This window comes from Amia ocellicauda, chromosome 18, assembly GCF_036373705.1.
Source record: "Amia ocellicauda isolate fAmiCal2 chromosome 18, fAmiCal2.hap1, whole genome shotgun sequence".
In the NCBI taxonomy this organism is placed as follows: Eukaryota; Metazoa; Chordata; class Actinopteri; order Amiiformes; family Amiidae; genus Amia; species Amia ocellicauda.
Window position 1 is genome coordinate 24,612,704 of NC_089867.1, and position 14,805 is coordinate 24,627,508.

Below are 14,805 nucleotides of genomic sequence, written 5' to 3' on the forward strand. Positions count from 1 at the left end.
AACTAGTCAAGATGTATTTGTTATTTAGTTTATTGGTTTGCGTAGCTGGAATACAGAACTACATTTTTATTTTTTTCCCATGAATATAAAATCATACCACTATGGTACAGTATGATACACAAGCTCTCACCGCAGGCCTTTGTGTTGCCGGCGAATGCATGGATTTGTTTAGCGAGATGTGGGTTTATCAGCCACAACACTGAATCATCAGCACTTGACAACTGTTAAGCAACTTTTATAAAATCGTTCAAGATGCAGTGAAATCCATCACACACTCAGTCCAAATACACGAGACAGGGAAATAAAAACCTATCCACATTGACGCATAATAAAGAACATACTTCCCTCGCAAGCCGTTAGACACACAAGGACTCGTGACAGATGACAACGGCAAACAAACACCGCCTTTATACGCCACTGAAGTCTGTTACGCAACTGTTCTCAGTTTGGTTCTTTTCTTACCAAGTCCCAACTGTCCAGATGTGCAAACAACCCCCACACACATCTGGTCCACTGCCAGCAAATGGTGAAGGGTAGCCGTCACAAAAACCCGATATTAAAGCTTGTACTGGATCTGACAGTAGCCTCGTATTCCACAGTGGTTCAAAACTAAACATTCACCAGCTTCGGCTAGGAACGGTGTTTATTTCGGCTTGGACTCGATTCCGCTGAGCCCACGTAAACGCTGCTCTGTTTCTGCTCCACAATCCGTGGGAGTGTTTTGCTCAAGTGAAACCTGTGGGCGCCAGACGCAGCCGGTCCGCATCTCCAAACACTCGCTGTAAACGATCCACAGACCCCCTAGTAACGCTCCGAGCTCCTCCAAGTGCAGGGTTTGTTAGCAACAGATTTATTTTCAGTTGTTTCCGCACATAACAGATAGTCTCTCCTGCTACACTGCCTCAAACGCCATCAACGATAGCCCTGCTGTGGACCTGGACGCCTTCATCGTGCGACTCTACACCCAGTGACTCATCCACTGGACAATACTGGGCCACAGTCACTCCTTGTTGGTGGCTGTTGGGTTTTCTTCACCTCAGAGATTTCTGACAATCTTCCCAGAGTACGAATCGAACCCATTCAGTGCTGAAACGTATTCATTCACTGCAATTTGCGATCAATTGTGGCGGAACAAAACCCCCCACATACACACACAACCTGTGCTCGTGTGTTGTGAGAGGAAGCCCTCTAGACATGAATGGGGAGGAGACTTGTCAGTAGGTGTGCGATGAACGCTTTGCAGAAAAACTTTAGTTTGTGGCCACAGACACTAATCACTGACGATAAAACTGAAAAATCATGTTGTGCCAAACGACAGATCAGAACAACACTGTAGTAAAAATGATACAAAACACACTAATAGGATGTCAAAACTGTGCTGTACTGCAGATTATACTTCACTTCTCTGCAAAGCTCACAACTGAATACAAAAGAAATTAAAAATACCAATCGCTGCTTCCAGTTAACCCTACACTGGCACTGCTTACTTCACAACAGCTTAATAAAATGATATTCATTGACACTTCATCTGAGCTCACAGAAGAGAACAGATCTGTTTTAAAGTATTGCCATGCAGCACCTACAACTACCCACGACAGTTAAATACATAAATAACATGTAATACACAACACATATATACTCATATATATATATATAAAACAAAGTTAAAATAAGTTACAAAAACAAACAGAAGCATCTTTCAACACGGCTTCGGCTCTTTGACTCTACGGAAGCCACATGCAGATGTTAGGTATGAACTGAAGAGCAAAGCCACGGATATAAAAACAGTCCAGGGGGTCGCAGGGACTTTGCCGATTGGCTAATCTGGAGGACCAGTCCTTTTTTCCCAAGTCACCCACGGGAGGCTGAGGGAACAGAGATCTGGACAAAAAACGACGTGGGCATCAGTCCTAGGGTTGAATGTTTTGTGGCCGTCGCTCTCGATCGGAATGTGCCGTCTTAATTGGGGTGCAAATTGGAGTCGAAGGCCCTGGGGTCTCCCACTAGCACCCCAGCCTTCCATGAGGGTCTCTGTTCTGTGTGAAGGTGTGGGGTGTCCAAGGATGAAGTCTGCATCAGCTGTCACGTCACAAATGAAAACTGGGCTGTTCCTCTTTATGTGAACATGGTTTGTGTGCTAGCCTCACGAGCCCCAGAGCTCCCCTGTGTGTAAACACTGCCTCAATACTGAGCACCACTGTTGCATGCTGGGAGTGTGGAGTCCCCATGTTCCACAGGAGGAAGGAGAGGATGGATTGGGTTTGACGTCAGAGGGGGGGCGTGGGGCCAGACTGTGCTCAGTGGGCCTGGTTGAGGTTCTGGTTGTTGTTGTGGTTCTGCAGGGCCTGGGTGCGGTAGTGGTGCCGGTGCAGCTGGATGGCGTTGACCTCGGCGTTGTCCAGCGCCGGCTCGAACACGCTGGGCACCAGGGGCATGAACTGGCGGAAGATGCTGACGCTGCCATGCCAGAAGGTGGGCTGGGGCAGGCGGCCCGCGTGGCTCCAGGTGCGGGTGGTCGGGTCGTAGGCCTCCACCACGTCCGACAGCTCGAAGGTGTTGTCGTAGCCCCCCGACACGAAGATGCGCCCGCCCAGGGGGGTCACGCTGCCGCCGACGTGGACCTGGGGGCAAAGACAGACAACAGTGTAGCTCACACACACTGCGGCACAGAGCGAGGGGCAGGAAGCCACGGCAGGGGTGGAAACAAGGGCAGCTTTGCAAAATAGTCTGAATCATTGAAGGCTTTTCCAAATTGCAGGCTCATAATATCTAATGTCTTCATTTTTTCTTACAATACACCTTAAAAACAAAAAGAACTGCAAGTATATAAATATTTTATCTGAAACATTTCTATGAGCTAATCTTGGCCCTTAGGCATTTGTTGTTTTTTGAGTTACCCCAAGACGACAATCTTTGACTTTCCTTTGAGTAAAAACAAAGGATATCAAAACCTACGCACAACTTAACAAAAAGGAGCAAAACTGAATGAAGGCCAAAGATTTTTACAGGTTGAGGACAATTCCCGTTTCCTTCCCCACCGAGTAAACCACTCTGGACAGGGCTGTGATGCAGAAGGGACTTATGGGTACCTGAGTCATCGGGGGGATCTTGTCCCACTCGTTCTTCTGGGGGTTGTAGACGTCGACCTCCGCCGAGTCGTCCCTGGAACACAAGGCCAAGACAGTCACCTCACAACGTGCCTCTCTCCCTCCTCCAGCACCCACTGAAAAACCCCAAACCCACACTTCCTGTACAGACTGAACTCTGAAACGCAACTTCCTGTCTTGCTCTGTGTAGAAATTCCCATCTACAGGGACAATTCAATTAAGGAATAGTTAGACCTGCTGCAGGAATCATTGCAAGATGTCCGCAGCCCCTCCCTCCACCATGTACCTTATGTTTTTACCTGATGAAGTAGATGAGTCCATTGAGCGTGACCGTCTTGGGGGCGAAGGACCAGGGCGGCAGCTGTCCGCAATTGACCAGGGCCCAGCGGTCGGTGTCGGGGTCGTAGCTCTGAATGACCATGGTCTCCTGGCCGGCCAGCGAGCCGATGGCGTAGAGGCGGCCCCGGCAGGTGGTGGTGGAGCAGTTGTCCATGGGGTGCAGCATGGGCCGCAGCCCCTCCCAGCAGTCCAGCGCGTGGTCGTAGCGCTCGGTGCTGTCGGACGCTACCACGTACAGCTGGCCCTTCAGCACCACGGAGCTGTGGTACTCGCGCGGCTTCAGCATGGGCGACACCTCCGTCCACTCGTTCACGCTCGAGTTGTAGCGCCACACACCATCGTAGAGCCGAGAGCCGTCAGATCCCCCTGCGCCGGGAAGGAGAGAGACGCGTATCACTGTGGTGTTGCCACCTGTGTGCCTGGTAATGCATATGCATATTGATGGGTATACTGTCAAAAGTGTAGAATTGAGAACAAGGGCAGTGATGTTCAGACTGAACAATGCACAAGTTAGAGCTCATCTGGATACTGTGGACAGTTCTGGACTCCACACTTCAAGAAAGATATCGAGGCAGTTCAGACGAGAGCAAGCAGACTTATTCCAGGTCTGAAGGGAACGTCCTACTGAGAGACTGAGGACCTGAACCTTTTCACCTGGAACAGAGGACACACGCAGCCGGGGACACAAATGGAAATTGGGCTTCAAGGCATTCAAGACAGAAAACAGGAGACACGTCTTCACACAGAGAGGCGTCACAATCTGAACAAACTCCCCAGCGATGTGGCTGAAGAGACAATTTGGGAACATTCAAAAACAGACTGGATAGGATCCTTGGACCACTTAGTTATTAATGGACACCAAACGAGCACGATGGGTCGAAAGGCCTCCTCTCGATTGGACACTTTCTTATGTTCTTACCATTTCAAAAGAGCATATTTAGCTTAAGAGCCGTCTAAGAGAGTTTGTCTTTTGTTTTTAAGTCTGGTCCCGGATAGCCACAATCCTGCTGGTCTTACAGACACGTTCAGAGCTTTACTGGGGCAAACGAAGACCATTAATGACTGAAGAGATGGAGTAACAGCCCAGGTACACTGGAGACTAGAGGACTATGTCTCTCCAGGAGACTTATAGGTCTTATATAAACCATTTCTACCCATATAGAAGACTTACCCTAGGTATTAACTATAAATTTGAATACCAGTACAGTCTGATAGATCTTAGAGGGCATACTCTCCAATAAGTCAATACAGGAGGAGTTTCAAAACCATTTTTGTCTGGAGGACACAATATTCTCTTTGTTTGTTGTCTCTAGGGGGCTCCTGTGATATCTGCATTTACTTGGCCCCAGCAGTACAAAATCTTTGGACGTACATGGTGGCTAGGGGGGCTGTCCCTCAAATGGCCTGTTATGGTTATGGTCTCACACAGCTGTGGCTGTCCGCTATACCCCTGGGGTCCCCAGGGAGCAGCTCAAAGGGCTCTCCTGACACCCCCCCATTTACGTCCCTGACTTTGGAAAGACCAGCAGGACTGTTGGTCGGGGCAGCTTAGCGGCTGCGCAATCCTGTGACCGCAGCAGCGTCTCTGGCAGAACACAGCGTCCCCCCTCGCCCCTCCCTGGTTTAGACATGTATTTATACTCGAGCAGCCCGTTGTTTAAAAACACAGGGGCCTGGCGAATGTCACAGCTTTCCCCATCAATACACAACACAGCAAAACGCCAGGCAAAGCACAGAGCAAAAACACTCCTCTCTTTCTGGATCTCAGCTGTACCACAAAAACAACTTGACACGGAAAACTTCCCAAAGAAACTCATTCCACAGAGACCACCACAATGTGGACACAGTGCAACTTTTAAATAAAAGTAAAATTCATTATTTTAGATACATTTACATTACATTACATTTACGTTTAAGGGTATTACATCATATTTGTGCACAGACCTGCCAGTTAGCTTAAGGTTAAAACTCCGTTCACTCTAACGCGATGTGACATTGCAAGGTAGCACATCTGAAAAGTGTAAATTCCTACCATACTTTTTGTACGGAAGCCACGGACAGCACTGAGTCGTGACTCGTGCGTCTTAAAAAAAGAGCTACTCCAGAAACGGCCAGCCTGCCACCGAGATATGTTAATGACTTAATGAATGTTTGAATGGTATATAAGTTTGCCTGTGCCGGATACAAGCAGAGCCTGTGATGAAATTAGCATTCATTCATTCATAAACTACTATTTAAATATTATTTCATAAGATACTGTTGCATTACTCTCATGATTGTGATCCCAGAAGCCCCAGACGGTACCTGGACGCCGCCCCGCTCCCCCCAGCGCCCCGCATCTCCCAGGTCACCTACCTGTGACGTACATGTCGTTGCCCAGCGCGGCGATGCTGTAGCCGCCACCCAGGTGGTCGGGGAACTCGGCCAGGTAGCGCCACTGTCCGGTCTGGGGGTTGTAGCAGTCCACGGTCACCAGCTCGTCGCAGTCCTGGTCGCAGCCGCCCACCACCACCAGGATCTCGGCAAGGCCGGTGGAGGGGCGCGGCCGCATGCGGTGGCAGGGCTGGTCGTGCCGGTCGTACTCGCAAGACTGGAAGGCGCGCGCCTCGCTGACCAGGCGCAGGCAGGGCGGGGACAGGTACACAAGGGGGTCGCTCTCCACGTGGGCCAGCAGGTAGAAGCGGCGCACAAAGGGCAGCCGCACCTGCTGCAGCAGCTCAGGCCAGTAGTGCAGCCGGCGCTGGGGGCTGGCCTTCACCCACCGTGCGGCGATCTGGTAGGCCGTCTCCTCCTTGTCCACGCAGAGCCCGTCGTCCGACACGAACTCCAGCAGCCGCTTCCAGGGCAGCCGCTCGAAGTCCTTGCCCTTGGCCAGCTCCACAATGTTCTTGAGCACAAAGAGGCGCGCGCTCTCGGCCAGGCCGCGGCAGGCGTAGGCCTCGGCGAAGTCCTGGATCTCCAGGCAGTTGGACACGTCCAGCCGCTGCTCCAGGAAGGCGCAGCAGGCCTCCTTCACCGAGGGGAACTGGAAGAGGTCGGCGGTCTTGAGCAGCAGGTCCACGTTGTCCTGTGTGACGGTGACGCGGCCCGTGTAGCAGAAGTCCACCAGCAGCCCCAGCAGCTCGGCCGACACCTCGTGCAGCTCCACGCGGTCCATGGCGCTCTCGCGCAGTGTGCCGGCGAACATGGCCTTGAAGTAGTTGCTGGCGGCGGCCAGGACGGTGCGGTGGCAGGCGAACTCACGGCCCTCTGCGCACAGCGTCACGTCGAAGAACTTGCACTCGGCGCGCAGCTCGTGGATGCCGCGGAGCAGGTTGAGGGCATGGGAGGAGTCGAAGAAAGGCAGCGTGGAGGCCTGCGTCTGCACCACGGGCTTCTCCATTATGACGTCTCTCTCTCTATCTGTGGGTGTCTCGGTTTGTCCCCTTCTCTGTCCGGGAGTCTCAGGACGCTGTGCTCATCTGGGGACAAAGACAAGCGCTCTTGATTACTGGCAGATAACTGGCCGAGCTCCTGACAGTAGGCAGTACAGAACACAGTTCAACACAAGGATTACGTTTCGTTTCTGTTTAACAGTTCACAACCAAACGCAACTTACAGGCAGTTCAGTAAAGGCAAGATCAATTATGTTATTAATGTGTTACACTTCAGTACCAGAGAGCACTTTTGTTTATCCTTCATTTAATGTTTTGTTGTGGTTGTCGATCGATATATTTCAGAAACAATCCTCTCCTGTAAAGCGCATCGTCCACTTTGCCTTTTAAAAACTCACAGTAGCTTCTGCCATTCGACTGTGCTCAATCGTCACCCTTTCAGCCACAAAGTACAAAAGAAAACCCCCAGATATTCCCCCACATGGACTCTACAGCTCCCAGATCCTGTCGAGATTCATCTTAGAGTAAAGTTGAATTACCTGTGAGCCCTTAAACGTGGTCTAAAATTTGTAACACATACACAACAGCAGAAATTAGACACCAAAGAAAAAACGAATGGAATAAAACACTAACAATAGGTTCTCTAAACCGCGAGGCAGGAGCTGAAGTGAGTGCGACCCGTTCCTCTGTGCTCCTCTTAAGAAAAGGCGCTCGAGCCCGGCCCCAGTCTATAAATACCCTCAGAGACGCTTCTAGTGGAGGTGGATGGGGGAGGAGCGGGGGGGGTGTCATGCTATCCTGACTCAGAGCGCCAGGATGATGACATCACCACCTCCTCTCGCCTTCCCCCTCGTTGACTCAGTCCCCCCTGAGTAACATCTAAAACATTTTTCACTCTTGTAGCTGGGCGGGCTCTCCTGCGTTACCCCCCTACAATGCAGGGGCCACACAATCAGCTGTCCGGTATTGCCCCGGTGTTCCAGGCGGGAGGCGGGGGGGCTATTTCTAGAGCTGTGTGAAGTAAAACCCAAAACCAAAAGAAATATCTTTATAACAGCCCCCCCCCCCCCCAATCTGCTCTCTGACACTTTCAGGAGCGAACAGGCGAGGGAAGGACAGGAGTCTTGTCGGTGTGAGGAGGGCGGTTGTCTGGGACCCATAACGAGGTGCTGCCTCTTTAACGCGCCATGGTCGCGCATTCCCGGACTATAAATACACGGATCCAAAGCCAAAGCCCGCCTGCACACACGCCATCACCTCTGGCCTTCTCGGCATCCCCCCCACCTCTCCACTCTGCGCTCACGGCCTCTGCTCCAGCCCTGAACTTTCCAGGAGCACAGTTATATAAGAAACATGGTTCATCTGTAGAGTAGCCAGTGCCAGCCAGCCCCCAGTTTTGTAATCCAATGCCCGGATTATCTGAAGTTTTAAAGAAACAGCCTATTTACTACTTTCAACCTATTCCATATTACAAAGCATGTTTTCATGACTATATTAATCTCAGAGCACATTCCACAGACCAATCACAACAGGACTCACAAGGGAAGCCTTATATAGAAAGCAATCCGTGACGGAAAAGGTATTTTTTTTTTCAATAAAGCCTCTGCAGTTGCAGTACTTTATATTCCACAACTCTTACAGGAAGCTCGCAGCAATCATTTCAGTTACTGTCCAAGAGGAACACAACCGACTTCGCAATCTTCCTGGTCTTTCTACTGTTGATTTGTATATTTTAGATGCACCCGATGCTTTGTACTGGCCTGCACATTTGTCAATTACCAGCAGCACCAGACACCTCTATGTGTGTTATTAATTAACTGTTTTATACATATTGTGAACAGTGATAGTCTTTTGTATTTTGCCTGTTGTCCCAACATAATGGCTCAACAACTACTACAACCTCCCCTCGGGGCTTCCCAAATCCTCCACCCAGAGTCTGGATGGCTGGAGAGCACAAGGGGCCGGTCTGGGCCGAGCTGGGCTGAGCTCCTTCATGGGAGAGAGGAGCACGCCGTTCGGCAGAGATCAAGAGGGGTTTTAGTGAAAGCGCGGCTCGTTCCCGAGTATTTTCACACTCCATTACACAGGATCAGTTTTCGCAGCACAATAAAGTTGCCCGATCTGGTGTGAAGATAATGACGCTTTGCTCTCTCTGGCTGCCAGCCCGGGAGCACACAAACGGGACGGACTGCAATGAGAAAAGGTCCCCACATAGCCCAAGAGCCAGAGCCACCATGCAAGTTCACCCGGGGACAGTACAGGCATCCCAGAATTTACTCTGCATGTGGCAGCAAAACTGACTTGAGAGACCTTGTAAAAACAAAGCCGAAGCCCTCCAGGCCACAGCAGGACAGTTTATTGTGTGGAGCAGGGCAAGTTTGTGTTTCTATTTCCAACTCCCCCTCCCCCGTCCTGTCTTTGAATGTTCTCGTTCAAGGTCTGTTTACCGACATGTGGTTCCACTCTCTGGGGTTTTGCCCGGTCAAGTCAGGCTCAGTCAGCGGTCTGCATCTCCGGCAAGATGATGGATGGGACCGATCCTCGCAGGTGTGTTTTTTTCTTTTTGGATGAAAGCAGCGAGCACGGAAAAATAAAGCAGACCGACGTCCCGCAACAGAAATAAAAACTTTTCAGAGTTAGAGAGTTCAAAACAGAGCTATTGCCAAGGGATGCATATTGAGCAATCAGGGACGGTCTGGGACATTTTATTTATGAAAGCAGCCGCCAGAAGAGCCCCAGAATAGCAGAGATGGGCAATACTGTGGCGCGGGGGGGAGGCTGTGGTGACGAGTGTTTGTTTACTTGGTGAGCAGCACAGAGAGAGCAGTGTTTGGAGACCATGTGATCTTCACGGCCGCGGGCCCACGCTGCACATACCTAGCATACACTTCCCCAGCACTCGTTTCCCCAACACTCAGCTCTGGTCTGGGGGGGGTAGGTGGCTGCCGAGGACTCACTCATCCTCTATAGTTAGATCCGGCGGACATTTCTGTAGGAGGCATTCGGGTGTCGGAAGAGCCCAGACTCGGTGGCGCGGTTATGAAGATAGCCTCCCCGATCCACACCTCGCACAGACCCGTCTGGCTTTGTATCGGCCAGGGTCAGTCCGAGTCCAAACTGAGCTGTGCCAGCCGGGCTGCTCTGGTTAGATTGAGGTGCTTTGGTCTCTTGAGAACCAAGAAATCCGCTGGGACCGAATTTTCTTCTTTTGCTCGTTAAGATCAGTCATCAAGTCAGTCTCAGCCATGTTAAATTAAAGTAGCGGCTGTAATAGTGACAGGGAGGGGTGTGACGGACGCTGTCAGTGCAGCGAAGGAAGTGAAAGTTGGCGTCAACTGTCAGCACTTCTTCAGAAAGCAATTAAGTGTATGTGAATTTCGAGGGGGACTTTGAAAACCCCAAACATCAACAAGCATCCTGTGTACATGCTGGCCTCTCCTCTCTACCCACAAACCCCCAGCTGCCGCCCATCCCCCACGACCACAGCTCTCACCCCTGGCCTCGGCTCACTCACCTTTTTCTTTTTGTATCCGTGCATTTCACAAACACACAGTGCAGGATTGTACGGTACGCTCTGATACACGAGTGATGAGGTTCACCTACAGATTGAGCCGGTTTTATTAAATGACAAAATACAGATTCATCTTTTTAAAATGTTTTCTGCTGAACGTTGATAAACTTAGACGGGAGGGAAGAAAAACACATCTCAAGGACAGGATAAGGAATTCACATCTGGAAAGCAGCCGACAATATAACAGTAAATGAGAACCAGGCTGTGTTTGTACGCGCGGCCCCCTGCTGGTTCAATCGCACCCGGCACCCAGAGAAGAAATGATCAGCATGTAAACACTGACTGTAAATTCATAACGGGAGTTGCATTCTTCCTGAAGAGAGAGCATACGAACCGCAGTGATCATGGCAGAGGACTTTTGAAATCGGGTTTCATCTGATCCCACTTCAGATATGTATTTTTAATCGTTTGCTCAATTAGAGTTCATGAAATCGACATAATCAGTATTGATTTAATTGAACACCGTAATGCCACAATATAAAAAAAAAATGTATTACGCGGGCCTTGCACCTGTTCTTTTATAACGCTAATTTCAGCAGCAACAACAACCAAAAAGACCTGTTGCAGGATCTCTGTTCGTTTTTATACCATAAAGTACTGCAAGAACAAATTACTATGGGGGGAAAACGCACCAGAGACTTGTAATGCGTTTCACGATTGATGAAAACCGTGCAAGGCCAAGCCCGGCTCTCCTGGACTGGAGCGAGCAGCCTTCAGGCCCAGTACTGCCTCCGTCCCCCCACCCTCAGGCATATGATCTTAATGAATCAAACAAATCACAATACTTCTGTACTTAGTTATAGACTAAGCTGCCAAACAACACAAATTTGTCAATGCCATAGTGTCCGAAAGTCATAAAATGTCACTTGTTTAGATGAGATTTCTTCCCTCAACCCCCTACTACGATTCCACCTCAACAATATAGCCTTGGACCTGGGCTGGACTACGAATCCTGCATCTCAGCATTGATGTTTACAGCGACACTGTTCTTATTAACAAGATACCGTAAAAGGCCTGATCTTGTCAGTCCCTCACTCTCGCATTGCTTCGGAGTTAATCTATAGAATGTAGGCCGGGCAGATAAGGATATGGGTCGAGTGTTTCTGCATTGTTTAAATTGTAACGGCATCACTGGGAAACTGATAACAGGTTCAATGGATACCAGTTAGATCGCTTACTCCTTTCATGAGCTGAATGCTAGTGTACGTACTGCACTGATGAAGCAGCACAGAAATATATATTGACTGACTGTTGAATCAGGGAACTGGAAATACCCCAGAATTGATACCGGGTTATACAGTGCGATAATCTGCTTAAATGGAAAACCCTGATGTACTAAGTCTGAGGTTTCCCTCAAACCATTACATCCACGTTCCTGTAAACTGTGACAATAAATCCCCAATTAGGACCATAAGGTCAAACCTCCGGTCAGATCCAGTCTGGACCACAAACATATTGAATCTGACCTGCCTGCCACCCATCTTTGCCCTCCGTTCAAAAATATAAAACTTTAACATTTTCTTAACTGCACCTGAATCTGTGATTTTATGCCATTAACACTTTTGCCCCAGTGGCTCTCAGAGAAGATAAGCACCACACATTGGGGAATATAGTCTTACAGCATCTTATCAGACAGAAAGTATCTCCTGCTTTGTGAAGACTATAACACTGTTCTCCTCCTCTCATTACAACAGTATGTATGTACAGCGTACAGCAATATGCATTCACAGTATATCTAAACACAAGGCTAGAGATACTTCACAACAAGCAGAAAAAGATGGTCACCATTAATTAAAGGTTTTTCTAACGACTAACAGTTTGTTCAAAGCATCTAAAAAGAACAGGTCAAAAACTGAAAATGCATCTCAAACATAATACGCAACACAAATCAAGCTACTTCTCAAGCACTTTTATTTTCCCCTTCTCACTGAAACTTTAATTCATCAGGTGGGCAGCTGTGACTACCAAATCATTAGCACACAGACATAATTAGATTGAATCCGAAGAAGTCTTCTGTAAAACAGAGGTTATGTCATGAAAGCAACTACTTACATTTATGCTACAGGTTCTCACCTCACTTTATCTTGACTCACCAAACTAAACAATAGGATTGCTTAGTTTACAATGGCCATATAGAAGGTGCCCCAGTTTATAAGCTTTGAGTGGCTCCAGATAATTGAATAAGAGCCGTTATTTAATCAGTGCCACCCCTGGCTTTGGCCCGACCTGCGTGACCACATGGTGTGGACAGCTGAAAAGCAGCACACTGCATACCATATACAGACTAGAAACTACCAGCTGCCAGCCGCATTTTAACCTCTGCTGTGCTGGAGAATGCATTATACTTTGTGGCGAGTGCATAAAATAAATCCAGGCAACATACTGTACACACATATCATTAGTAGTATGGATACATATGAAACAACACATTGACTTCAGCATTGCAAAGTACCCAGATCCCAGATTGAGGACCACAGAACTAAAATGGTTCAACAACTCCTAAAACAACACGTCTATCCTCGATGGTGGAGATCTGAAAATAAAGACATGATCTCACCGCACCTCATTATACCACTACACACTCCAGCAGGGCAAAGCCTACAGCTTCAGCCTCCTGGAAAGGTGCAGTAAATCTCTCCACCCCGTTTTAACGGTGGCATCGGTATGTGTAAGATCACACACCCTTTCTTTCGAGGATAAAGTTGGTTTATTACTGGGAAGTGTAGCAGGCACGCAAACACGTATGTCTGTGACGTCGTGCGAGCTGTCAGCCCGTGCAACACTGTCACAGCACTGATGGTGGCTCAGACTGGAAAGGATACAGTAGCACACAAAACAGAAAACCGGCGTCTGCATTGAAGAAAAACATTCAAATAAGATGCATGCAATGTGGAGGTGGATGCTAATCCCTCAGCAAGCCCGTCTGCGTGTCTTAGTGGGTCAGACATGCACGGCGCAGTCTCTGTCTGCTCACCCCTGGGTGCCTCCAGAGAAGGGAAAAAAGAAAGACACCCTCCTGTCCTGTCCAGTGACCCCATTATGACGCCACAACGGCAGGTTCCACTTACCCGATATGAATACTTATTATTTCCTCCACTGGGTCCCGTTGTTTACCTCTATGTCCACTCTTGTCTGGTCTTAAACTTCGCAGCGCACTGGCCTATGTGCGTCGCTCTGCGCCTGCGCCTCCCTCCCGGCCCAGCGTGACTCCATTCCAGCCCCCGGGGCGGACGCAACAGCTGCTCGCCGCTGATTGGCTGCCCGCCTCGTACGTCATTACGTATGCGGAAGTGGCATGTTGAACAACTATAAACTGTTGCAGAGACTAGAAAGATCTCCCATCATGTGCCGATCTGTGTGTGTGAGTGTGCTTTAGGAGGGATGACAAGTCCTGCGCGGTTGAGACATTATTTATTAATAACATAGCCTGCTCTATGAGAGTCCGTGGTGACACATTTAGGTACCAAAGACGTATAAACCCGCAGGTTGCACACAATCATACAGTCACGAAATTGTGTGTAAAATGGCGGATGGGAACAGAGCAACTTCCTCACCGCGCTGGTGTGGTTGTTTATATTGAAATGTGTGTTTTGACGGCTATGGGAGAGTGATATACAGTGTTTGGTGTCTACGCTCATGTGACACGACCGTCTGGACGCCCCACGCAGCCGCCACCCCCGGCCCCGGCGTGTCTGGTGTCGGCGATAAGTGTCTCTCGGCCCCCTTCTGCATTGTGAGCCCGTTATCTGTGAGCAGCACACCGGCTCCCCCACGCCAGTGTCGGCAGCAGGAAGCGGGAGAGGCGTCTTTGCCGAGGCCGTGCAGCCTGCGTGTCAGCCTGATTAATGACTCTGACACGCGTGATTTAGGCATGACGCTAATTATGACCTGTGGCTAATCTATGCAAGGTAGTTGTTGCAAGCTAAGTCAATAGTGCACGCTTTTAAAAATAAAATATTGTTACTTTCTGCAGGTTTAGCTCATCCACACAACGTGGGGTTCTTCCATTTGTGGGAAACCATTATTCTTCCATTTTGTATAAAACACAATTGGGAGAGTTTAGTCGCTACTGCGCATGCGCCGACTGACCTGCCGCCGCCCGCCCAGTGAAGATGGCGGCACTTTTCTTTTTTCGGGGGGTGGCCAGAGTTCAAGTTCGGTGTATGTGCGTGTTTTTCTTTTCTTTTCTTTACTTGATTGATTTTATTTGTCTCAGAATTATAGGCTACTGTGATATAGTATATTAAAATATGTTACATAGTTTACACATAAATACATATTAATATATACAAACACTACGCACACCCCTCGTACGTCAAGTAATAAGACCGTCGTTTATATGACAATTTCAACCAACTTTGTCACTTTTAAAACAGAGCGACCCACAGTGCGGAAAGTTTCCTGTAACAACAAA

General features: G+C 49.0%; 1 protein-coding gene across 3 annotated transcripts; it reads right to left on the minus strand.

Annotated features, from left to right (window-relative positions):
• Positions 1–14: 14 nt before the first annotated feature.
• Positions 15–14,011, minus strand: klhl21 (kelch-like family member 21). 3 transcript variants are annotated; one of them, XM_066690588.1, is made up of 5 exons: positions 13,460–14,011; positions 5,802–6,907; positions 3,407–3,812; positions 3,090–3,162; positions 15–2,621 (listed from the first exon to the last, which is right to left on the minus strand). In XM_066690588.1, exons 2-5 carry the CDS (start codon positions 6,826–6,828, stop codon positions 2,298–2,300), a joined length of 1,830 nt encoding a protein of 609 aa, XP_066546685.1. In that variant the 5' UTR covers positions 6,829–6,907; positions 13,460–14,011; the 3' UTR covers positions 15–2,297. The 3 variants fall into 3 exon arrangements, with proteins under 3 accessions (XP_066546685.1, XP_066546686.1, XP_066546684.1); XM_066690589.1 differs by lacking the exon at positions 13,460–14,011 and adding an exon at positions 7,454–7,561; XM_066690587.1 differs by lacking the exon at positions 13,460–14,011 and adding an exon at positions 7,360–7,540.
• Positions 14,012–14,805: the final 794 nt, after the last annotated feature.